We start from the raw sequence: 26,118 nt of genomic DNA on the forward strand, positions 1-26,118 counted from the left end.
GAAAAATCGTCCTAAGATTATCAACATCAATGAATGAGGAATTAGCCTAAGTTGACAAAAGAATTTAGGGAGATTTTAGGGACATGAAAGGTCGATAGACCGCCCAAAACTGCCACCCAAAGCAAAATCAATACCAATGTCTCCATGCCCATCAAGTATCGAGTAAACCAATAAAGCCAACGTGAACCACTTTATATCCGGGCACTTACCATTGAAATGTCAATCTCAATTAGCGTATACTGTAAAAGTGGAAATTTTCGCGAGGTTTTTATTTTCGCGAATTTCGCGAGTGGACATAAAATCGCGAAAATAAAAACTCGCTGAAAATAACCTTTTGCATTAGGTTTCTATTGTATCAATATCACAACCGCGAAATTTAATTCTCGCGCAATTGACAAAATCTTCAAAATCGCGAAAATATCTTCTCGCGAAAATATTGACTTTTACAGTAATACAAACTCTGTTAGGGCTACCACGATGACAAAGCAGCCTTTGTTAAGAAGTGGAAATGTATAGCACTTATCATGTTTTATTTTTATGGTGATCGATCGAATAGTTGACCGTTAGTTTTTATTACATCACAGAAAGGAACCGTCAGCGTGGAGAAAAATAAGTTAAAAAAGTTTTTTTAATCAAGTTCCAATTTATATGAAAGTTAGTTCAGCCGAAAAAAAAAATCCCACAACAGTCATACCGCGTATGGTTATCTCTGGACGTGGTTCAATATCATGCACATCGCAAGACATGATTTGATGTAGGCCTAAACAATAATTATGATTAAGAAAGCCTACTCCCAATATTTTTTGTTATGTCGTGATATTCACCCATTTACCATTTTCAGCTGGATAATCAATGCTGCGATCTTAACAAGTTGTAAAATATTAAAATGTGCATGTTTATTTGAGAAACTTGTTAAAACTACAGGGGATTTTGCCGACGTTCATGCCTACTCTTCCCGCTACTCTTAGTATTTTCAATTTAAAAAAATCAATGAAACCCGATTATATTGACGGTTCATGAAACGAAACAGCTTAATTATCTTTTAAATCAAGCAAACAGATCTGCAGGAAGAATCGACAAAGTAAAATGTACCGCAAACTCTCCGTATCATTTATTATGTTTTAATTTGTTTATGTTTGTTTACAAAGATTTGAGCGAGGGAGAGAGAGAGAGAGTCCGAGAAAGAGTGTTTGTAAGAAACATCTCAAGACATAATTATAATATATTATAATATAAGTTCCTACCTCAAAAATTCTTGAGTAAACGCAGGAAAAATCGGGAAGTTTTGTTGTCCATTGACCGGGCCGTTGAGATGCACTATCGCATCGCGGGATTTTCGCCTGCGATATGTATGCTCATGACATCAGGTTTTCAATTTCATTTCGTTTTACTTCGGACCTTTTGTGGCCTAGAACTTACAAGCAAATGTCCCAAAATAATGTTTTTCTCGTAAAGTATTCTACGCAATGCAAGTATATTGGCTCAGGATCAGCACATCACAATTTACAGATAGATGATGGCCTGAGGATGCCGGATCAATTGGATACCTACACTACAGTACTGGTTAAACATTGTTGTTAACTGCTTCATCCGGATCCGGTGCGGTTCAAACAACAAAAAAGCCAACATTTATTGGTAGATATATTCCGATCAAATGCTATAAATTGTCGGCACGGCATTTAATTCTCCCGGGTTATTTCTCCATTTTGATACAATTTCCAGCAAATACCGTCATCAATTAACTTTCTGCCGCCGCTCCATGTAACTATATCCATCATTCTCGTGCCTCGAACTTCAACGGTTCGCCTAACAAAGTAACTTAGGCCTACCGGCAATGCCGGTACCAGGTACCAATGTCAGGAAAGACCGGTCGCGTTGTCAGTGGTCTGGCGAGTTCGTCGTCCAACCCAAGCATGAAGTTCAAAGAAATATAATTTTCTTCAATCTGATATAAACGTCTAGGATATGGATAGTCCAGTAGTCCACATTAAAATATTATTTTAAAACATCATGCTGCTTCCTGTTCATCTCCAAATGAAATCATGGAAGTACCGTGAGAGTCTTGAGTAGCGTCAACGTACCCACTTGACCCGATGATGAGCATTATGTAATTATGTACATGTACCGTCCGTTTAACGTGTTTACAAACAATTTACACTTGGCTTTATAAATAGTTGCTGTATAATAATTGCAATTAATAAAAACTGAGGGTTTTTTTCTACTTGGCAAAAACAATGTTGCCAACAAAAAATGGAAAAAAACTAAAAAAACTGATGAATGTTTCACTTTTTTCATCTCAAAACAAAATGATTAATTGACAAATAATAATAGTAATAATAATTCGATCATTACAATATATTATTTCCTTCTGTCATTTTTGATCAGCAAGATTCTAAATTGTCCACGATTTCGTATTTCCTTGATGATAATCCATCGCTGTATTTTTGCCGATTTTTATTCCTTTCTGATTTATTCCAGGTACGTATCTTCCAAGTTCAAAAGACCCAAGCTTCTATTTCCCATCATGTTCAAGATTTACTCATGCATGGTTCAAGACATATAATTATAATAAACATATGTTGCCCCATTCATAAAATGATCATCAGGTGTCCTTCCCACATCATTTGTGATTGGTTGGTTGTTTTGAACGTGCCAGAAGTCGACCACAAAGGGACCACAAAGGACACACCGCTCAGTTAAAACTACGTGGTCACCATGGTTACAACTCGATGCATATGGTATGTTGTCAACGTTCCAAAAATAACATCATTCAACCGTTGCCATGGGTTGGAAGCAAGACTTTTGTTTTTATCTTTGCATTGGAAGCAATATAGTTGGTTTAGACCAGAGGAGATGCTCATCTTCTCTGGTTTAGATGGAGGGGGGAAGGGGCTCATGAACATCACCCGTTGCCATGGGATTGGAAACAAGATAGTTGGTTTTAGACCGAGGGAGTTTTTACTCTTCCAAAAAAAATCCCTAAATATGGGTCCCAATTTGAGAAAATGTGGTCAAAAATATATGGAGCCCCAAAGTAACATGAAGGAAAAAAACTATCTGGGGTGCGGACAGCTCGGCGTCCGAGATGGTAGCTCGGGGTGCGACTGAGTTGGTTGCTCGGGGTGCGAGGTGGTAGCTCAGGGTGCGAGGTGGTAGGTCAGGGTGCGGGATGGTAGCTTGGGGTGCGAGGTGGTGGTAGCTCGGGGTGTGGGGTGGTAGCTGAGTGTCCGAGATGGTAGCTCGGGGTCCGAGATGGTAGCTCGGGGTGAGGGGTGATAGCTCAGGATGCGAGATGGCAGCTCGAAGTCCGAGATGGAAGCTCGGGGTCCAAGATGGTAGCTCGGGGTCCATGATGGTAGCTTGGGTGCGGGGTGATAGCTCGGGGTGCGGATGGTAGCTTGGGGTGCGGGGTGGCAGCCCGAAGTCCGAGATGGTAGCTCGGGGTGCGAGGTGGTTGCTCGGGGTGCGAGGTGGTTGCTCGGGGGTGCAAGGTGGTAGCTCGAAATCCGAGATGGCAGCTCTGGGTCCAAGATCATAGCTCGGGGTCCGAGATGGTAGCTTAGGGTGCGGGGTGATAGCTCGAAAGGGACGGTAGCTTCGGGGTGAGGGTGATAGCTCAAAGTGCGAGATGGCAGCTCGAAGTCCGAGATGGTAGCTCGAGGTGCGAGGTGGTTGCTCGGGGTGCGAGGTGATAGCTCGAAATCCGAGATGGCAGCTCTGGGTCCAAGATGGTAGCTCGGGGTCCAATATGGTAGCTCGGGGTCCAAGATGGTAGCTCGGGGTGCAGAGTGATAGCTCGAGTGCGGGGTGGCAGCTCAAGTCCGAGATGGTAGCTCGGGTGCGAGGTGGTTGCTCGGGGTGCAAGGTGATAGCTCGAAATCCGAGATGGCAGCTCTGGGTCCAAGATCATAGCTCGGGGTCCGAGATGGTAGCTCGAGGTCGGGGTGATAGCTTAAAAGTGCGGGACGGTAGCTCGGGGTGAGGGGTGATAGCTCGGGGTGCGGGATGGTAGCTCGGGGTGAAGCTCGGGTTGCGAGATGGCAGCTCGGGGTCCGAGATGGTAGCTCGGGGTCCAAGATGGTAGCTCGGGGTGCAGGGTGATAGCTCGGGGTGCGGGGTGGCAGCTCGGGGTCCGAGATGGCAGCTCGGGTGCGAGGTGGTTGCTCGGGGTGCGAGGTGGTTGCTCGGGGGTGCGAGGTGATAGCTCGAAATCCGAGATGGCAGCTCTGGGTCCAAGATGGTAGCTCGGGGTCCGAGGTGGTAGCTCGGGGTGAGGGGTGATAGCTTGGGGTGTGAGATGGCAGCTCGAAGTCCGAGATGGAAGCTCGGGGTCCAATATGGTAGCTCGGGGTCCAAGATGGTAGCTCAAGGTGCGGGGTGATAGCTCAAAAGTGCGGGTGGTAGCTTGGGTGCGAGATGGTAGCTTAAAAGTGCGAGGTGGTTGCTCGGGGTGCGAGGTGGTTGCTCGGGGTGCGAGGTGGTTGCTCGGGGTGCGAGGTGGTAGCTCGAAATCCGAGATGGCAGCTCTGGGTCCGAGATGGTAGGTAGCTCGGGGTCCAATATGGTAGCTCGGGGTCCAAGATGGTAGCTCGGGGTGCAGGGTGATAGCTCGGGGAGCGGGATGGTAGATCAGGGTGTGGGTGGTAGCTTGGGATGCGAGGCGGTAGCTCAGGGTCCAAGGTGGTACCTCGGACCAACAGGTACAATCTCAGCCCCTGAGTTATTAAAATCAAACATGGATCCCGATTTGAGAAAAAAATGTGTCCAGATTTTAGAAAAATTTGTCAAAACAACCATTTAGGTAAAAAATAAATATGGATAGGGGTTTCCGAGTTCCAGCGGCACACCCCTGTCAAAACACCGTAATTCGAGTATTCTCCCCGAGTTCCCGTGACATTCGGGTATGGAAGATTTCATGAAACACCAATTCGGATTTATGTGCGCTATAACATTTTCCATTTCTTTCATCAGCAAGTATGTTCTTGAATGTGTGTGTTATAGGGATGGGTGGATATAGAGAGAACAAATAAAGGAAATTTGTGCAAGGAAACACTGAAAATTGTGACGACAATTATCGAGGCTGTTTTATTTATTGTCGTCGTCGTCATCACCTTTGTCACTCCCCTCCCTTCTTTTTACCACAATTGTTAGACCCAATCAAACCATTTGGTGTAACCCTAAGCTCATCCCTAACGCTAACTTAAAATGCCCTAAACCATAAACCATTGAGCGCAAAATCTAGATTTTTAACTTTAGCGCTCATGCACGTGAAACTGAGTCGATGTAGATGGGTTGGGGTGTGTACACGAGTCTGGTGTAGGATATAGTCTGTGCCGGCACCAGGAATTGTTTTCGGGGGGGGCGGCATTGGGTCAAAGTGAATATCGGGGGGGTGGGGTGGGGATTAACTAATTTTACACACAATTACGGCAAAAGTGGAACATTTCAGTAAACTGGGCGGTTTTACGGAGGGGGGGGTTCTAGGGGTCATGGGCCATCATTGTACCAAGTATGGCCCCCGAGGCTACTTTAGTTCTTAAGCTAGAGGAGTGCAAAGGACTGGTCTTGAAGGAGGAGGAGGAGAAGGAGAAGCCAAGACTAAACACAACAAATACAATATCTATGCCCGTTGCACGGGCATAGATAAAAAGTACGCGAATTCTACACTTTCAATTTATGACAAACACTCCCCCCACACTCCTACTTACAAGGTATAAGCCCAGGTAAAAGCACCATAGCTCAATCTTATACCGGTGCTCCTTTTAAAACACGGGAAATCCCAGCATGGACAGCTCCGATTTAAGCTATGGATTCATCACTGTTTGGACTCATCATATTGATCAAAATTTTATTACATACTCTCCACTTTAAGGATTAATCTTAATCTCAAATTATAGTATTTGAGATTTTTTTTGGGGGGGGGCTTGTATGCATATACACAAACAACAATGATTAAAAGTTATTTCCAAACAGGAATTGACATTTTAATTATACCCCACCCCACCACACCCCCTACACTCAAATTTTATTTCAAATTCGAGTATCAACTCCAAAGACCATAGTGACCTACACCCCACCACCCCCTACACTCAAATTTTATTTCAAATTCGAGTATCAACTCTAAAGACCACAGTGACCTACACCCCACCCCCACCACACCCCCTACACTCAAATTTTATTTCAAATTCGAGTATCAACTCCAAAGATCATAGTGACCTACACCCCACCCCCACCACACCCCTATACTCAAATTTTATTTCAAATTCAACATCGGACTCAAAGACCATAATGATCTACACCCCACCCCACCACACCCCCTACACTCAAATTTTATTTCAAATTCGAGTATCAAAAACTCAAAGACCATAGTGATCTACACCCACCCCACCCCCTAAACTCAAATTTTATTTCAAATTCAAACATCGAACTCAAAGACCATAGTGACCTACATCCCACCCCACCCCCAAGCACTCCAAATTTATTTCAAATACGAACATCGGAATCAAAGACCATAGTGAATTAAATTTACAAACTTTAATTAACTTGAAGACTTGATTGACTTTGAATTAAAAAGCTGAACAAATCTACACTGCACGAAACGACCCCTTCCAAACTTCAAATGCACAGGTGTTTGGCCAATTGCCAAAGATTTTTTTTCCCATTGTTATTGTCCGTATCCAAAGATCTATTTTTAGTTTGGTATACATCTCTTGAGAAATTGGACCTGTGATTGGATGATCATGATACCCGCCCCGAACACACCCAAAAATCGATAGTATAAACATCTAGCTGGCGCTAGGATCCACAACATGCTCATCTAATCAGGGCACAGTTCTTTAACCCCAATAAATTTGTATATTCATTGAATGACCTCTGAAAACTTGGGTACAAAAACTAATACCTTGCAACTTGAGGTCAAATTTTGCACTATGATTGTAAAATATAGTTTATTGAACTACGCCATTGGGATGAGGACATCGTAGGCATCATCAGGTCAAGTGGGTATGTTGACACTCCTTTCTCACGGCCGCGCCCCGAACAAGAGACATCAGGCGTGACATGGGCAGGGCTTCAATCTGGAAATCATGGTGTTTACGTTTTTAGAACAAATATTTTATGCAGACTATCCATCGGACCAAAGATCAGATTGAAGAATATTTATTTTCCTGGAACTTGGACGATGTTTGCGTTGGAACTTGGAGTTGGAGGACAACTCGCAAGACCACCGCGGACGAAGGGAAGCTGACGGGATCTTTTAAACTGCATACCACCAGGCACGCTTGAAAGATGATCATAATAATTCATGATTGGAGAGGATTGATTGAGTTGATGACTATGTTAAAATGTTTGCTGGAATCTGTATTAAAATTGGAAATAAAATATGACAACAATAGAAATTATTTGATCATGGAAGGATTATATAAAAACTATTATCATCGATATAAATATGTCCCGGAAATATGTGAACCGCCGCCCTGGGTGATGCTCCAGAATCTATGACTGGACCATCATCTGAATTCTGAACTTTGATGTTCTGATCACCTATTCAGATGCATGCTTTTGTGGAACTACCTTCGAGTTATATCCTACGTTATTATGTGGGTCTTCTAGGCCACAAAAGGCCAAACGTAAATGAAATAAAAACTCGGGAAATATCGAAATGAGCATACGAACGACAAATCAACCTAGGATTATTAATGCGGTCAACAATATTGAGCATGGTGAGTTCGATATCAAGATTTATTGCAAACAGCGCAAGCTAATAATTGACTAGTTTATTTATTTGAAATTCATCATATCATTAAAAAAAAATCGTGATTTCGAATTTGATGAATTTTAAACGTACATTTATAATATTGTTTAAATAATTGCAGACCTATATAATTATAGGCCTACATATTTGACTGGTAACTTCCCCAGGATCACTCCTGAATCTGCATTTTTGTTTTTGTTTTAATATATTTTTCTCATGCTACATTTTTTGTCATCTTCGTTCGGTCATTTCTAAAAAACAAATGGTCCATTTTTTAACCACATGGTTTAACCTACAATTTTTTTTAAGCAAGTTAATTATTACTAGTTTTAATACACGCATGGAAAAATTAAGCAAACAGAAGAAACTTATATTCACGGTTCATATATTATTTTTAATGCTGGGATAACCGACTCCACGGCAGAAATACTATGCCTGAATTGGAACAAACAGTGTAGTGGAGCTTCGGCGATCATGATCAACAACAAAATCGATTTTATAGCACGCACTTGAGCTGGCTCGGAAGTGGTTCCTATCGATCGATTGTAGGAGTTGTGTTTGGCTGATACCCGTGGCTTTCTGGTGCTGACATGCTACCAAGCTGATGTTTTGCAAAAGCATGGCGGTTTTGCACCCAAAAAAATTGGGTGCCATCCTAACTCATGACGTAAGATTGGGTAAAACAGCTTTGTATACCGCCCTAAATTGAAGTGGGTCGTCCTAACACTGCCTAATAATGCCTAAAAACATAAAAGATTGCAGAGATAATTCCTCATTGTTGTGGGGGATTTAAGTTACGTCGATTTTTCCTTGTTAGGTCGATTATGGTTTGTAGTGAGAGAAGAGACGAGAGGGAGGGTGGGAGAGTGTGAAGACAGATCAATGTAAAGAAACAACAGATATATTAATAGATACCGATACAGTTAGACAGAGGACAGAAAGAGACTAATTATTGTGTAAATAGCAGCATGGAGACTGATATTGGACTCTTGTCATTTTTGACAGTTTTGTTTTAGCACCGATGTAGCTTGCGACACCCATCACAATGTCTTCATTCGGCGTAGTGTTTACAATCAATGTAGTGTTTACAGTAGTGTTTACAATCCTCCAGTCACGAGACCGGAGGATTGTAAATACTAGGCTGAATGAAGATGCTGTGATGGTGTCACAAGCTATGTCGCAGCAAAACCAAGATTCTGAAAAAGGTAACTTTTTAAGCAAATATTTTGTAAGTATTCCGATATAAATGATAAACAAGAGACAGAGAGAACCATACAGAGTATATTGAAGAAACAGTTAGATAAGGAATGTGACAGAAATGACAAAATAGGCAAATACATAGAACTAAAAGCATTGGTACTTACGGCCACTCATCCAGCTGTAATGAGCGTACTTTTGTTAGATGTGAGCCTAGGTTTCTATGGATACCTGAACATTCTATACACATGAGAGCACCTAGATTTAAGCTGGCCCACTCGGGATCTAGAAACAAGAGCAAGCAAGATTCAACAGTGACTACAGATGTAGTACAGATGTGTAGGCTGCATATGATTGAGACACCGTCACATTGACTGACCCACATATGTATGTTGCTTTCGCAAACATGTGATGAGATTCAGCAAGATGGGTCGGATGTTGTAAAATTTGATTTTGAAGTACAGTGCAAAAATAAAGTGTGTGGTTCTTTTATTATTTATTGTATAAGGAAGGCTGCGGCTGTTCCTGTCTCAATTCCATAAAGATGCAGAATTCAGACTACACTTCCAAGCAGACTGTCAATATTGTTTTGTAAGGATTGAATTTTCTTTAAAATTTTTTTTTTCTTTTTCTTGAGTGCATTTGGCAAATTGCGCGACAGGGTTATATAGTGTGACCCACTTTCGCTATCAAATTTAAAGGGGCATACTGATTGCCATCATATAAAATTGATCGAAAACAATTGTTTTAAGTTGGACAATTTCAGAATTCCACTTTTTAAAATTCACAAACATATTTTTTATGAAAACATTATCGGTGAGAGACATCAAATCAAAATGATAGTTGATTGGTGTGCAGAGTGTGCTTATAGCTAAGAAATTATTGGGTTGGTGTGATCATTTAATTTGCAGTTATATGCTGAAAGATAATGTTAAGGGATTTAAGGCAGCTATTCTCACAAGATTTTTTTTTTTTTTTTGGTGGAGGACAAATTGGATTCCATACAGATATTCTGTCTATAGTTTATTATATATCTAATCTATAGGTCCTAGTAATTTGATTGATGTGGTTGTATATAAAGTCTCCACATTTGATAAAAGGCCAGGTTTGGAGTGTACCTCCGAGCAACAATTTCCACCATTATCCGAATCAGAGCAGTCCACATTTGTATACCATTACACTCATAAACATGCACTTATAGCATTTAATATTTTGTAGAAAAATTGGGCTTTTTCCATTCAATACAATGTCACTTATGGGAAATATTTATTTGGACAATGAAATGCCTCATTGAACAATTCTAATGTTGCCTAAATGACTTACTTGGTGCTTCACAGTCAACACAGAAGTTGTTTCCCCTGATGTTCCTAATAGTTTCTACTATAGCGGCTCTTTCACTGCTACTCAAGAACCCTTTACTTCTACCACTTTCATTGGTTTCCAGACAATTTAAGATTTGTTTCTCTATTGCAACTACCCAGCTATCCCGCTCCTGAAAAATCAAGCATAAAATATTTCAAATGCTAAAAACAGGTTATAGATTAAAATCTGTTTCTCACTGTGTTCAAATGTGTATCTACAGGTTATATACTGTAATTTGGTGTAGGTAGCATCTGACTTGTGTGAAAGGAAACCACCCTTCAAAATGTCACTCAACAAAGGTAAGCATTCTCTTTTCTCTCTATGGCCCTTCATTTCCAAAAGATAGTGAATCCTGCCTACTAGGCAATCTTCGCAATTATGCCTAAAAATTCCCTACATAAGGGCCCGATTACTTCATTTAGTGGAAATAAAGCTGTTCATTCTGTTAAGGTAATGTAAGCCCTGTGGGAAAACTCACTCTGATTGTTATGATCAGGAATAACTGAACAGATTGACCTTTTCGGTAAATTCCTTAATTCATGTTGTCATGCGTACATCGCTGAGCGAACATCGCTACTGTGCATTGCAAGTCAGTGTAACATCAAATAAAGACATCTGGGGTCCAACACAAGGAATTATGGGATTTACCGAAGGTAAATTGCTGCCTACACAGACTACTTCAAACTATTCACCAACAGCCAAAGTCCCTGTGCTTTGTATGCTGTGAATTTTCGCATATTCATGAGGGCCAATTGTTTGATCTTTCATCGCTAACAAATCATGCCAATGTTACATGCCTTTGTGTTACGCGATCGAGCGTTGCATGTCTTCTCGTAACCTGAAAAACCATAAAAATATGCGGTATGTGCAAAGCAGTTTCTTATGTCGCACTTCATGGAACAACTGGCCCTTTAATATTAACAGGTAGTGCTGGTACATAGTATTACTGAAAAATCTAGCTCAGTTGCTAAAAACATTTCATTTAAGTTCAAGTTCATTTTCTGAATCAACAATGAAGTTCTGGAAATTATGCATTTTAAATGTGGTGAATTTTACAAAAGGTTCAGTGCAATTAAATTTCTGGGAAACTTTATTGGTCATTCACAAACTTTCTTGCCAATAAAAATGAGCGGGCTTTAATCATTTTACACTTTAAAATTGTGTTAAAGCAGCTTGTATGGCAAAGTAACTTACCTCTGCAGTGGGGCATTCAAAATGCCACTGTTTGTTATCGAGGGATACAATAACAAACTCGTACTCATCGTTCTCTGCAAAAATGGAAACATAAGGTGAGACAGTTGTTAGAATACAGAATTAAAACTGGAAAGAAAGTTGTGCAGAAAAGGTACTGTATTTACAGTGGCCAATCAGTAGGTACCACTGAGATATCAATTGAAGAAATCACACCCAAGGTATGTAGATTATATCTCTGTTACTTACTCCAGCACTCTGTGCAGGAAATCACACTTCTCACATCTTATTTACTCAACAAAGAATACATTAACTTTGGACTAACTATGAGAGTCTGTCACCCCAAAAATGTTAAAGCCTTATATTTTGAATAATGGGTTTTTCTGAGTGCTCATTGTGAAATTAGAAAGACAAAATATATTTTTGTTTGTTAAAATAACACCCAGTTGGATAGTTAAGAAGTTTTCCATTTTGTTTAAATTCTTTTCATGAAAAATCATGAAATTCTGAGACAAATTTGGAAGAAAATTTACTTGATTCGGAACTCGCATTGTTTATAAATAATTGATAGTTGTACTTCAATTGTGTAAATCTCAATTTCATGCTGTGTACTTAATTGAACACTCGAAAATTACATCTTAATTCAAAATTTTGTTCAAAAACACTTTTTAACAAAAATCATTCCGCATTCATTTTTGAAACTGCCATGGGCTTTGAGACATAGCATTATTTTTTGCAGCCTTATTATGGCAACCCACAAAATTACTCATCTACTACTTCCACCAGCTTGGCCACTCTTATCTACACTTGTTGTTACCACCAAAACGTCATATTCTTCTTCTGTTTCTTTTTAATACATTTTTGTTGCCATCTACAACATTACCCAACTATTAGTGTCACCTGCACATTGATCAAAACTCACATAATTCCATAATTTTTGCTGCCATTGCTTTTTGTATTTTTGAATTTTTTGGTTTTGTTTTCTCTTGCGCCTTGAATCCCGAGGCAAAGGTGCATATATAAATACTTGTTGTTATGTTATGTTATGTTAAGTTATGTTATGTTACTAACCTTCAGCTTGGCCACTCATATCTAGACTCTTGTTGCCACCTGAACTCCTCATTCTTCTGTGTTTCTTTTTGGAACCATCTTTGTTGCCACCTACTAAATTACCCATTTGAGGAAAGGAAATTGGTCCCGATTCCATACCATTCATACCTAAAAAGTGACAAAATGTTATGAGAATTTGAAGTTGATTCTCAAAACACATTGTGTTATCTCCACATACCATGAAAGTTCTCAAAATGATCTGTGATGTTTTCACAAAAAGAAATGTTAAAATTATTTTATCATAGCAGACAGACATTCTCAACTTTAAAATGGTACTAAATTTGATGGTGCTGGTATTTTCAGGTTTAAGCATTGATTTAATTATGTCATTATTTGCTTAGAATTCTCTGGCATCTACCAAACGAGTTGATCTGTTGTAATTATTCCATTTGTTTTGAAGCGGTAGTAAAATATCACAGATTATACACTGTGAATTATGCATATAAACTATAATTACAAATGGGTGATTTAACTATATTATTTAAAAATTGGAGAAAGAACCACACATCCTATGCTAGAACATATTTGACATTTTTTTACAATTTCATGTTATTTACTTTGTCAATTTTGACTTTGCAAATTTAAGACTTTAATCCTTTATCAATAGATAATTAGATGAAATACTTGGTTAGCACTCTTAATGTAAAGTGTAAAATGTATATATTTATCCTGAAAAAATATGTTCTACATCTTTTTTTCCTTCAGTTTTTAATTAATTTAGGATGATTTAACAATAAAAACAAATAATGCTTACATGTACAGATTTCTTAAAGGTCTAAAGTATAGTATTTTTTAAAAAGGTTACTATTGTTTCTTAACCTGAGGTTAGGTTCCCAGCATTTGGTTATCAAAACATTACCATGCAATGTCAGTATCATCCTAAAACTAAGATTAATTATCACTCTGATTGTTATGATCAATAGCAGGCAACAAACTTGAAACCAGAAGTCCCAGTGGATCTTCAAAGAAGGACATCTAATCACTTAATGTAAATCATTGAACAGGTGCTTCCCTACAGAATGTAGCTCACCAGGGGTCCATTTCACTAAACTTTTAACCCTTTGTAACTCAGGTAACTGTTCGTAAAGTTATGAATACCCAATCTAGACGTAACTTTACGAAGGGTTCCTGTATTAAATCCCTATTACTTACGAAGGGTACCATTCGTAAGTATGTTTAGTGAAATGGAACTTACGAATGATTTTGAGACTTACGAAGCTTCGTAAAGTTTAGTGAAATGGACCCCAGAACAGGTTGAAGGATCAAGTCCTTACGACTCAAAGGTGACCTGTTCATTTACAAATCATGAACTATAAAAGCATTGTTTTATTATTGTGCTTGTGAGACTCAAGTTATTTGCCTGCTATTAATCAACACCAATCATAACCAGTTTCTTCATGAATGTGTGACTGTTTCATACAACCTAACAGTGAAGTTACACAATGTTTCAACAAAAGCCAGTCCCATCCAATGTACTAATTTTATATAAACTGTTTTACCTTAGGAAATGTCCTTTAGTTGATGGATGGATTTTCTTTTATTTGAAACACTATGTATTATCTTTCCAGGAATGCTTTCAAATCATAAAGTAGTGCAGTTGTGTAGTATTACTCTTAGGCTCTTGTGCTTGGAGAGTTTACATTGGTGTTTACTCTTTGTATAAGTAATTCTTTATAATGTTGAACTTTTGGAGCAAAGTCTATCTTGTCTATGTTGGGTAGCATCAGAACCCATATGGCCAAGGAAAAGAAGACTCAACTTACACCACGAGGTTATAATTTTCTCAACCCAAGTCCTTCATTCAACATTGCTACACAATTAATGAAATTCTTTAGGTTAAATTTAACTCTTCTATGATGCGTCTCTCCTGCACATAGGCCACAGAGTACTGCTACCCAATAGCTAATTTGTTTTGCAATGATTGTAATTAGCATTCCTAGTGTTAATGAAAGATGATGTGCTTATTGTCATTCCCAGCATAGTGAGGTTAATCAATTCATTAAAACATCAATTAGCTTGCAATAATACTTGCTTTTAATATGATAATGTTGTTATGTCACAATTGCCAATTGAAAGTGGCAATTTTGAAAGTGCTAATGATAATGTGTATATTTGAACAATGTAAAGCTCCTGGAATATTCAAAAGAAATTGGAAACTTGAAACGATGGTCATTTTTACTCAATACGACAATTCAAAATGAGTAGTACATGTTCCTTTCATGATTCATTTATTACAAATTAAACATGATTCCTGAACAAAACTAGAAGAGTTTTAGTAGTTTGTTAACCCCTGTGAGATCTAGCTGCTGATTGGCCAAAATGAATATGGTATCCAATTTTGAACCAATCAAGGAGGGTATTAATAAGATCATCTGCAAATGTAGGTTTGACCATAAATAGTTTAAAGCCTAGTCATAATTGGCAATTGAAATGAGCATTTCAAGTTATCAACCAATCAGAAATGCTTTAAGATAACCAGTAGTGTCCAGGAGGTTAAAAAGTTGTTGTCTCGTCAAATTTCCAGGTTGGTACAAACTACCATGACAAGGTTGTTCTTGTTTCACACATTGTAAAGGTTCACACAACACATATAAAAGACCCATAGTCCTAACATGGGAATGATGAAAAGTTGAAAGGGAATGTCCTGATGAGAAATATACTCTTTGATCCTACTGTATATCAGATTTCTTCTTATAAAACACAAAGGTAAAAGTTTAATTTTCTTCTCTTCTTGAAAATGTTAATCTAACTATTTAAGTTAATGGTGCCTGTTATAATGTTGTAAATGTCATGTGATAATAAGGATATTACCACATGACCAATGTGCATAAATTATAATTGTCATGAACATTATATTCAACTCAAAATTTGGATATCATTACAAAAATGCTACACCACAAGGCTCACATTTGTTACTGGGCGATATGGTTAACTTCAGTATAATGTTAGCCATGTAGTGGCAGATTCAGGAAGCATAATGCATTTAGTTTTTCAAGATTTAAATATTTCCAAACATTTAAAAAAAAAAAAAAAACAAATATGGCAACTGTACCAATATAGGAAAAACTGCATTTGTAGAGTGTGTAACATTCATGACAAATTACATCACACATAATTATTCTTTCCTGTTAGAATATTATCTGGTTAATCAACAAAAAGAAATGGAAGAAAAACAAATTAAGGGAACAAAGAAAGAAAAAATAAACACAACATCCAGAAAAACTGAACAGCACAAAGAGTGAGTGACAGCAAACAAGCAACATGTATTATTTGATGTTTGAGCATGTGAACACTGCATGATTATCGCATGATTATCACAGGACTGTCATATGACCATCACATAACAATTACATGACCATTCCATGACTATCGGATGATTGCTATATGATCATCTCACACTAAGCGAATGATTCTTGCATGATTGTCACATGGTCGTTACATGACTATCGCATGACTGTCACATGGATAAGCTTTTTAAGCATGATGTGCATGGGCAAGCAGATGAAGATGATTGATGATGATGATGTAATATGAAGCAGCAGCTTACCCCAAATAATGGATGTGTAGGGTGGGTTTAAAGGTCAGAGGTCAATAGAGTCACCCCACATGCAAAAGAAAACCAGCACAGAATGGTGTAATACATGTTTAAGTGTTTGAATGAATTTAATGAAAGCTATTGATTTTGTGGGAACAAAGATTGGCAGCTACATTGATACGCAAATAAGAGGTTGATTATGGCTTGAAGTGTATGTGTCCCCAATGTTACAAAAAGTTCACTGAGTGAATTAGTAACCGTTACTTGGTACACCACTCATGGAATCATGATACTAAATGGTGCTGAAAATTTGCGAACCTAGCGGCATTGTTTATAGCTTGGTATACATGTACATGGTAAAAGCTACCTTGCAGGTTGTTAACGAACACCTTAAATGGCACATATATTCTTCAACTTTGTTCAATATTGCAGTTTTGACCTTCTTTTTAATGTGATTCAAATAAATACCACATGTGCTCATTATTTACCAATGCATCCCTGAATTGATCAAATAGTGTAATCCATTCACTGGGTTACAAGAACCATACAGAATTGAGTCAAGCGTGTAAGCTTACTTAACTGATTACCAAGTACAAACACAAGTAATGAAACATTATTTAAATATGTATACAGGGTACAATTTATTATTATTATTATTATTGTTATTAATTTTAATATAAATAGAAATGAGAGGAGACAAAAAAACAAGTGTGTGTTATATATAAGGGTATATTCTTTCCCCATCTCTTCAACATACCAGATGTAATGGAAGCGTTGGAAATAACCACCGCATCCCAGCTAGCATCCCGTGGAAGAGGCGTGGACTTTGGTTGACGCCGGACTCCTGCTTGTCCCTAAATGAATCCCTCCCGACCTGGTTGGGATTTATACCACCTCCGCCGCCTGTGACAAGGCCACAATATAATGGATGAGGAAGGAGGCACAATCTTTGATAGGATTTTGTACTTATTGCAAAACTTTTGATACCAAAATCCTTTGGATTTGATTTTTGTGTCATGAGGTTAAAGCATGGCTGGTTTGTGATGTAGGATGCAATTGTTAAGTTGATATTCAGTACCTCTAACCAAATCAATCAAGCAAGCAATCAGTCAGTCAATTAAACAAATTGATCCATCAAGATTAATCCATCAATCTGATCTATCCAATCAACCAATCAATCAATAAATCAATCAAATCTGATCTCTCCAATTTAAAGCAACTATAATGGAATACCGTATTAAAAAGACTTGTTTGCATCTGACGTCAGGGCAACGGCACGATGTGATTGGTTGCTGACCTGCGCAATACGGCATTTTTGGTCTGGTTGACAGGACGTCAGATGCAAACTAATCTTTGGTCTTCAATTATATAATATTACAAGTGACTACGGTAAGTCTTATGACACAATTTCCAACTCCCTAGGTAAAATCAGGGGTAAAATTCAGCATCTACAAGAAAATAACAGATCAGATACTGCTCTTTTGATTTGTACAGTAGATTTGTATTGCTGCCTTCAGTTACTTTACGGCCCTGTAATTTTATCCTCACCATTTCATTTTCTTGCGTTTTTTTTTTACCTACAGGCACTTGTTAGGATATAAAATTGATGGACAGATTCTAGGGTTAGGATATGGGACTATGAATAGGGTTTATGGTCAAGTTAAGGGTTAACATTAGGGTTAGGAGTATGGATAGGTCTTAGGAATGAGGATGATAGGGAACATGTGGAGAAAATGAGAGGAGGCGCATTATGATAAGGGGCGAAATGGCAAAGGGCAAAGTGGCTGAAGATCATCATCTTACGGGCTGTTATACACTTGGATGAAATTCCACCATCCAATGTGAAATCTACTTTTTTGTGTTCTAAGACTAAATACAGTTTTGGAATCCCAAAGTACCAAAGTATTTCTTTAGTTTATCCACACAATTGGCACTAAATCCTTCAACTAGCTGCTATTCATTGCAACTACACTTGATATACCAAGCTCTATACATTTACATACTGGAAAACTTGGGCAGGAAGACATTTTTTACAATCTAAAAACTACTTCTTCACCTTTGCTCAGTACCCCACGACACAATAAAGCTAGTCCAAAGGATTATGGTTTCATATTATGTGACAAGTTTGTCAGAACCAGTTAAATTGGGCAATGGAATTAATAAAGTCATAGGTTAAATAAAGCATCTTGTGCCTGATGCATGAACAAGGACAAGTGATACTTTTTAATGGTTATAAGGTGAAATAAATCACTAGTCTGTGATTGAATTCCATGAGATATAGAATAATCCACTCTTCCACACTAATTTCTTTCAGATCTATACATACACTTGCTGTCAGAGAAGAACGGCATTTGTTTACATTTTAAGAGTGTACATTGAAAACACAGACATGGGGTTCTGATTGGTTAATTCAATAGTCTCACAATTATAACAGCAGAGCAGTAATCTGATTGGCTGATTATGCGTCAAAACGGGTCGGCGCAGAGCAGTGCTCAAGAAGAGAACAGAAAGAGTTCTGTGTATGGTACTCATTAACATGTGCTTGTATTGATTAGACCTAGAGAGTGCCATTCTTTTCTGAAGCCAGTGTAGTATTCCAATTTTGACCTTCTAACTCAGATATCCAAACCCAATTTTGTCTAGCTCCAACAGGAAATGTCACATTTTTTTGCAATGAGTACAAATGGGTTGGGAAGGTGAAAGAATTATGAAGCAAATCATAAAGAAATAAAAATACATCACAATAATCACAATTTGTCAAACATAAACAGGTTTCATGCAATTTCTAGGATCAAAATCAAGACAACCAGACCTGGCTACTTTGAAGAGGTTTTGCCAGACCTTTCTTTTTTATGAAAAGGATGGAATTACCTACAACTTAATAAAGCTGTAGATTAGCCTTCACAGTATAAAATATTTTTTTTAAAGGCTGAGAACACTAACATAATAGCCAAAATCTTTGGCCTCTATCTACCAAGTCAAAGGCCAAAGGTTTTTAGCCACATTTTATTTTCAGTAATAAAAAATGATAATCATTTTGCAGTCTGCAAAATTATATACCTCACGTTTTGTAGGCTAGCAAGGCATCATTGTCTTGATATTCATCCTGACAAAATACATTTGTGACATTTATTTGTCAAAATCAGATAAAATAGGCATTAAAATTTGACAGTTCAAAGGTCAAAGGTCATATCATATCACATCTGTGATTTTCACATTTGTGACAAGATCTGGCATCAATGGTATGTTTTTAGCATAAAAAATAAAATCATCAGAACTGACACCTCTAATTCCAACTTTTTAACACCACATTGGTGTCATATTGCATATTCTTAACCTTCAACCTTTGACCCCATTAACGTCAATGCTTAATTCTGATTATGAAATCACTTGTCACACATTTGCACAGATAAAGAATTCAAAGATATACGGAAAGGATTTTGCAATTCACAGAATAGATTGAGGTTCTTACAACATTGTAGATACAGGAATTTGAAAAATGATGAATCTGCCGCTGTTTCATGCAAAAGACATTTTTTCTGAAGGTAACATTGGCAGTGGCAAGTCTTTACACAAGATTTATGCACACAAAACAGTGGTGTGTGGAAGAAATGACTTAAAAAGAAAATAGAATTAACTAAAAATAAGTAAAGATAAAGAAGACAAGGAAAAGTTTCAAAAAGAATTCAAATCAAACAGGATAGTAGTTGTATTTATAGAAGAAATTCACATTTCAAAATCAGAGAAACATGTAGTTATTCACTAAATAACAAATTTCAGAAGGGACAAAGGAGATTTAGAATTTAAATTATCAATGAAAATTAGTGTTTCTCTGTCCATGCTATCAGTACCAGGGTAAATGTTCACAAAATGCTTGAGTAAATAAATTTTAATGCAAAAATTGATAATAGAAATCAAATACCATAATCTTTTTAAACAAAAGGAAAATCAACAGAACATGAACAAAAACAAAGTAATAATAGAAAGAAAAGAAATGAAAATTATTAGAAAAACTCAAATTTTGTATTATTTTGATTATGATTTGTATTAAGTGTAAACAATCAAACGTGGACATATTATAATTTCTTCTTAACAATGACTCACAATATCTGGTAAATAACACTACTTCCACTGATTAAAGATGCTATTCTTCTTAAATCATTATTATGTTTTGATGAATCCAAGTGTGTGAAAATATTGGATCCAAAACATAATAATGATAAAATTGGATGCTTTATGCCTAATATTTATTGGTCTCGCTATGAGTTTTAAAATATTGGACTCGACTACGTCAAGTCCAATATTTTAATACTCATAGCTCGACCAATAAATATGGGCTCAATCGATCCAATTTTATATCAAACTTGGACAGATGATTACTTAACCCCTTGAGAACTACCTGCCGATTGGCCAAAAGGAAATTTTCATTTTCAATTGCAACATTGTTAAAATAATTTCACCAAAAACAAATTGGGGTGAATTATTTGCAAAGCTCCATTCTGATTGGTGATTAAAGTAAAGATATCATGTAATTGACCAATCAGAGGCAATGTTAGATCGGCAGGTAGTGCTCAGGGGGTTAACAGATTCCATCAACCAACAGTTATGTAAGCAGCTCAGCACGTAAGTGAAACTCCTTTGGCAAGGTTCACAGATTCCGCAAAAATAATAATAATAATTTTCACAGTTCTGTCCTAGTAAATAACTTGGAGGTTTACATACACACAGACAGAAAAGCAGACAGACAGACCGACAGACAAACCAACATTACCTGCATGACCTGATATGGTCATAGCTCTTAGGTTATGTGTGACTCCATTGGTTCCTGAGCTGTTTGGTGATGCCCTAGCTAAAGGAGGCCTTCTCCCTGGGACTTTTACTGTTGTGTTGAGTAGTAGAATTTCTTTACCATGGATGTCTTCCATGTAATCCTATAGCAAAGTAATAACAGAAATTACAATCATTGAGCACCATATCTACCAGTGCAGATTCAGTGGATCAAGGGATAAAGGGGGAGGGGTGTCACTCTGACTAGAAAGGGTCCTCTCCTTGGGATATTTACTGTTGTGTTGAGTAGCAGAAGAATTTTACCATGAAAGTCCTCATTTATGTAGGGTATATAGCAAAATGACAAGATAATTGCATTAATTCAGCAGCACATCTACCGTCCAGGGCAGATCAAGGGGATATGAGTGGGGTGTCACCTTATATAGGAGAAGCCACTTCCAAAGACTATACTATTGTGTTCAGTACGAAGATTTCTTTGTCATGGACATACATATTCCAAGTAATCCTAGAGACATTGCTGTAATTCAACAGCACAGCTTTATAAATACCTTACAGTAGTGTGTCAAAAATACCTTTAAAGCACATACATGTTCCCTGCACACAAGTTAACCCGAGTGAACAAAGCATTCAGATACTATTCTCCCATGATGCCCACACAACCACAGGTTGCTGTCGGAACTGACTGCAAGGCGTTTGTCATCCCAGCATCTGCCTTCCAATTCAAATGCAGTAAGGGAGGATGTGGATATACTTACATGTAAACTAGGGTGGTATGATAATTTGCCGTCACTTAATGACACATATTTCTTCTTCCATTCCTTGTTTAGTGCTTTACTACTTCTTTTATATAAATGACCCTGTAATTAAGTAAAAACAGAGAAAATGGTCAATATTGTTAACAACAAAGTATTTCACAATGGATGCTGCTTTATCTACTTTTCTGTGTGGCCCATGTAGACTAGTTGGACCTGCTCTTTCCTTTACATCACCTATCATATACTGAAGAGGAACCACCAAATTCCTAAAATTGAACCACCTGAGGAAATATTTAACCTCATTTCGTAGTTCTCCTTGTTGAGAAATCCTCCTTCCTTTCCATTCAAAGGGGACCGTTGAAAAATGAGGAACAAGCCGCATTTTGTTTTATTTCCTAGACTAGGAGTTTCAAATCTTTAATTTCAAAGTTTCAATTTTATCAGGCTTATATTTAAGACAAACCTAATTTACAGAGGATTTGGAAACCTGATGGGCTTCTTCAACTGAAGATTTGACCTTTATCAAGATTGGCCATGGGGCCTTAGAGACATCTCTTAACCTTAAGGGCTATAAGCAAATATGCCACTTGATTGCTGGGAGTAGCATTCTGTTCTAATTCTATTATCTTTTACTGTAAAAGTCGACTTTTCGCGGAACATTTAATTTTTGCGCTCAACAGTGAACATTTTTTTCGCTCAATACAGCTACAGTGAAAATAAAAACACACAATTATGTTCTTTTATGTAATGGTCTATGTAAGAAATTCAATATGGCAAATTTGAAATTAAGTGAAGTAGATCAAAATTGGTAAAGTGAGAAAAATATGTGACCATCCACCACGAAGTGGTAGTAAAGTCGGCTCCAGATCATTTTCTGTTTATTGCAGACTTTGAAAGCATGCACTTTCAGCTTTACAATGACACCTCAACCAGCTTCATCGGACATCTAGAAGTGAAGTTGCGGTTCATCAAAGGTCAAATTCCTAATATATTTTACATAGAAATCCAATACTGTTTTTGATTGTATCTCAAAATGGAAAATGCTGACTTTACGACCAGTTTGTGGTGGATGGGCACATATGTGCATGAAATTGACCACCTGTACAACCCTTTGTCTGTCCATCAAAACAGCACATATGTGATGTGATCAAGCAAAATCAGTCAGAAGTCGGAAATATAGATTTTGAGAAATAGCCAAACAAAGAAAGCATTTCCTATTGTTTTGGACACTCTTTAACTGCTCATGTCATGTCAAAATGTAGCTTTGCAAATGCTGTTTACAATTCAATAAGAAACTGAAAATTGAATATGTCCCGACTTCAGACTGATTTTGCTTGATCACACCACATATTGGTCTGCAGGCTGCCAGCTGAGAAGGCTGCTTACTCTCAGGTGAGCTAATTTATATATCCATCAAAATGCTCAAATTATATTAGGGTTCGTATGTGTCTAAAGCAAAAGGTTAGGGAACAAATTAAAAGATTGATGAAGTCCTAAAAAACTTTTAGGGATTGAGGGGGTTAAAATGCTGATTACATTTTTGCTATCAGTTACTTTTATCTACTTCCAGTTTTGATATAGATAGGGATGGTCACCTATGAAACAGAAGTAGGTATGTAAAATAAGGCTTCGCCAATCTTCATGGTTGCATGTAACCAATGAAGGGGGAAATAGTGTGCCATTATTTTGAGAAACACCTGATAATATCCGATTTATTTACATGTAGGTTTGCGATAGTTCTTGTTGCTTATTACATCGATTACGAACACTAAGCACACTGTAAAGTGTGCTGAGACTTGTGGACCAACGTGTATGCGTTGAACCTTGTGTAGCGCACTATAAATCACTGCGCTCAGTTTTAAAACCCTACATGTAAATGCGTAAACCCCTTTGTAATAAATATACTTTCGGCACAGACTATCGCCTGATTTTGAGTCTTCACCAAAAACTACAGGTGATACAGTATTTGGGACCACAGTGTGACAATCCAATATTGCAGATATTCAGCATTACACATGGGCGGCTAACACTAGGGACCACAACGGCCTCATCCCAATAGCATAGTTCAATAACCTCAATTAAACAATCATAGTGCAGAATTTGACCTCAAGTTGCAGAGTATGAGTTTTTGTACTAAAATTTTTAAAGGTCCGTCAATGAATAAACAAATGTATTGGGGTTAAAGAACTGTGCCCCTGATAGATGAGCATATTGTGGATCCTAGTGAAAGCGTGTAATCTCGTTAATGTGTAAACATACCTGCATGATAGGTATACTTCTACCACTGCCTATATAAGTATGTGGTGATTGTTGTGTAGGGTCACCGCCTCCATTCCTCTGTTCTAAGGCTGCTGAGCCACCTGCCTGCTGTTGCTGCTGCTTCTGTTTGTCTTTGTTTGGCTGTATAGAAAGAGAACAAAGTTAACACATTACTTTGATAAAAACATACTTTATGATGTTCAAATACGCAAGTGTATCTACTTTCTATGGATCATTTTTAAATATTTGAAAAGTAACCATCTGTGAAATTCACAGTAATGGGATCTTGCTATCTCATTGAAAGGTGCAACACATTCTCTAATGAAAGCTACAAAGACATGATTTGATGGAATCAAATTTTTGCATTTACATCTTCTTCAACAGTGAAATTTTTTGGTGAAAAAAAGTCAAAATGTACCATTTTCATTTCAACCCAGCCTAATTATTGGATTTTAATTTTCTACACTATACCACACAGCATAGTCTGAACTGTAGTGCTTCCTATTCCGGAGTATCGCCATTTCTGGAGGTATTTCCCATCATCCCTTGACGCCCTTGCACCAAGGGCATCAGAGTAGCTCTACATTAGTTTGTTTTTTGTCTAAGAAGGATATATTATATACGACTGAACTGATATTTTTGTCTTTCCTGAAGTATCAATGATAAACAACAAAGCGGCATTAATCTTCCTATGTTCAATCATTTATTTCTTGATATGCTTTATGAACTTACTGTGAAAAGATTTGATTTCCTGCGTGATTTTCTTGTGAAATTTGGTGTACTGCTAGGACTGGGTCCAGTTGACCCTTTGCTATCCTGACTCCCTCCGCCGTCTCTGCTCCCCTTCCTCCCTGATGTCGGCGTAGGAGGGGGTTGTTGGCTGTTGGAGTGGTTAGTACTGGGTGGTGGTTGTTGTTGATTGGTTGATCCTGGAAATCCAGGGGGGCCAGGAATGCCGGTGAAATGATTACTACGTATAGAGTGGGGTGTGCTGGGTAGGGAACTGCTGGAGGTAGACAATGTTGGAGCCAGAGCATTGTAATGCTTTCTTTCTGCAATCAGCTGAGCAGCTGTGAAAAAAATGAAATTGGAGAACAAATGTTAATGAGTTATTTCTAAGACATGCCTTTAAATGTTATATCACTGTAGTCAGTGAACAAATTCATTACCCAGGAATTAAATCAGAACCTTTAGATTTCTGGGCTGGTGTTCTATAACCTGCACTAATGAGAAAATGAATGGAGAAGCGTTGATGTTATTAAATACATATCTTTCATTTCAAAATCCTGCTGCATACTAATGGTTCAATTATGTTAGTATCAAATGAATTATTTTGATGATATGACTGATACCACATCAGAAACGGTAATTTAAAACAAAAATTGAAGGTACCTTTAATGAAAATGTACAAAATATGAAGCCGTCCACCTAAGCCTGATATGAGCAAGACTGATATCATACAGATTACAAGTGTGTACACCCATCCTAAGTACCGAACACAGACTACTAATGGGTTTACACCTGGGAGGGTCTTTGATGGTTGTAGGATGACAGTCTTGACAGAATATGATGATAAGTTACCCAAGAAAGTTCCAAGCTGCTTGTCAAACTTGAGAAACCAAATCTTTGAAAACTTACCAACCAAAACCAAGACATGCTCCCTCATTATTTCATCCAGTTTATTCAACAAATTAATCCTCATTGATCAATGATGTACACACTTGCTAAACCTCTCTCATGAATTTATGGTCTTTGAGACAAAGTCTCTGAAAACTTACCAACCAAAACCAAAACCTGCTCCCTCATAGTTCCTTACACTACAGTTTATTTTCCTGGTTCAACCAAATTAAAACTCTTGATCAATGATGTTCAGACCTGACAAATCTTTCTCATGGTTTAAATACTATTACTAATTTTACCAGTATAGATGATGCATCATTATTCACAGTACAGTTGATGTACATCATTTAACCTACTGGTATAAACAATCTCTTGTATCAGTTATTAAGTATCTAGCACAACAACCGACAAAGCTCACACTTGATAATACCAACAAGCAAAGTTGTGTGACTGAAAGCGCCACCAATCCTGCACCGTAAACCGACACTACATCTTAACGCTTTGGTTTATTTATCCCTTATTGAGCACACACATGCCTGGCCAATTAG

At 37.7% G+C, this 26,118-nt stretch overlaps 1 protein-coding gene across 1 annotated transcript in view; it reads right to left on the minus strand.

Moving 5' to 3' along the window:
• LOC140142067 (arf-GAP with GTPase, ANK repeat and PH domain-containing protein 1-like) overlaps positions 1-26,118 on the minus strand; it is a 204,014-nt gene that overhangs the window by 12,085 nt on the left and 165,811 nt on the right. Inside the window, 10 exon segments of the mRNA XM_072164020.1 lie at positions 9,118-9,235; positions 10,274-10,442; positions 11,507-11,580; positions 12,575-12,721; positions 16,906-17,002; positions 18,534-18,545; positions 20,891-21,079; positions 21,692-21,793; positions 23,951-24,091; positions 24,683-25,020. Of these exon segments, the coding sequence (XP_072020121.1) occupies positions 9,118-9,235; positions 10,274-10,442; positions 11,507-11,580; positions 12,575-12,721; positions 16,906-17,002; positions 18,534-18,545; positions 20,891-21,079; positions 21,692-21,793; positions 23,951-24,091; positions 24,683-25,020 (1,387 nt within the window).

Source organism: Amphiura filiformis, chromosome 20, assembly GCF_039555335.1.
Source record: "Amphiura filiformis chromosome 20, Afil_fr2py, whole genome shotgun sequence".
Classification (NCBI taxonomy): domain Eukaryota; kingdom Metazoa; phylum Echinodermata; class Ophiuroidea; order Amphilepidida; family Amphiuridae; genus Amphiura; species Amphiura filiformis.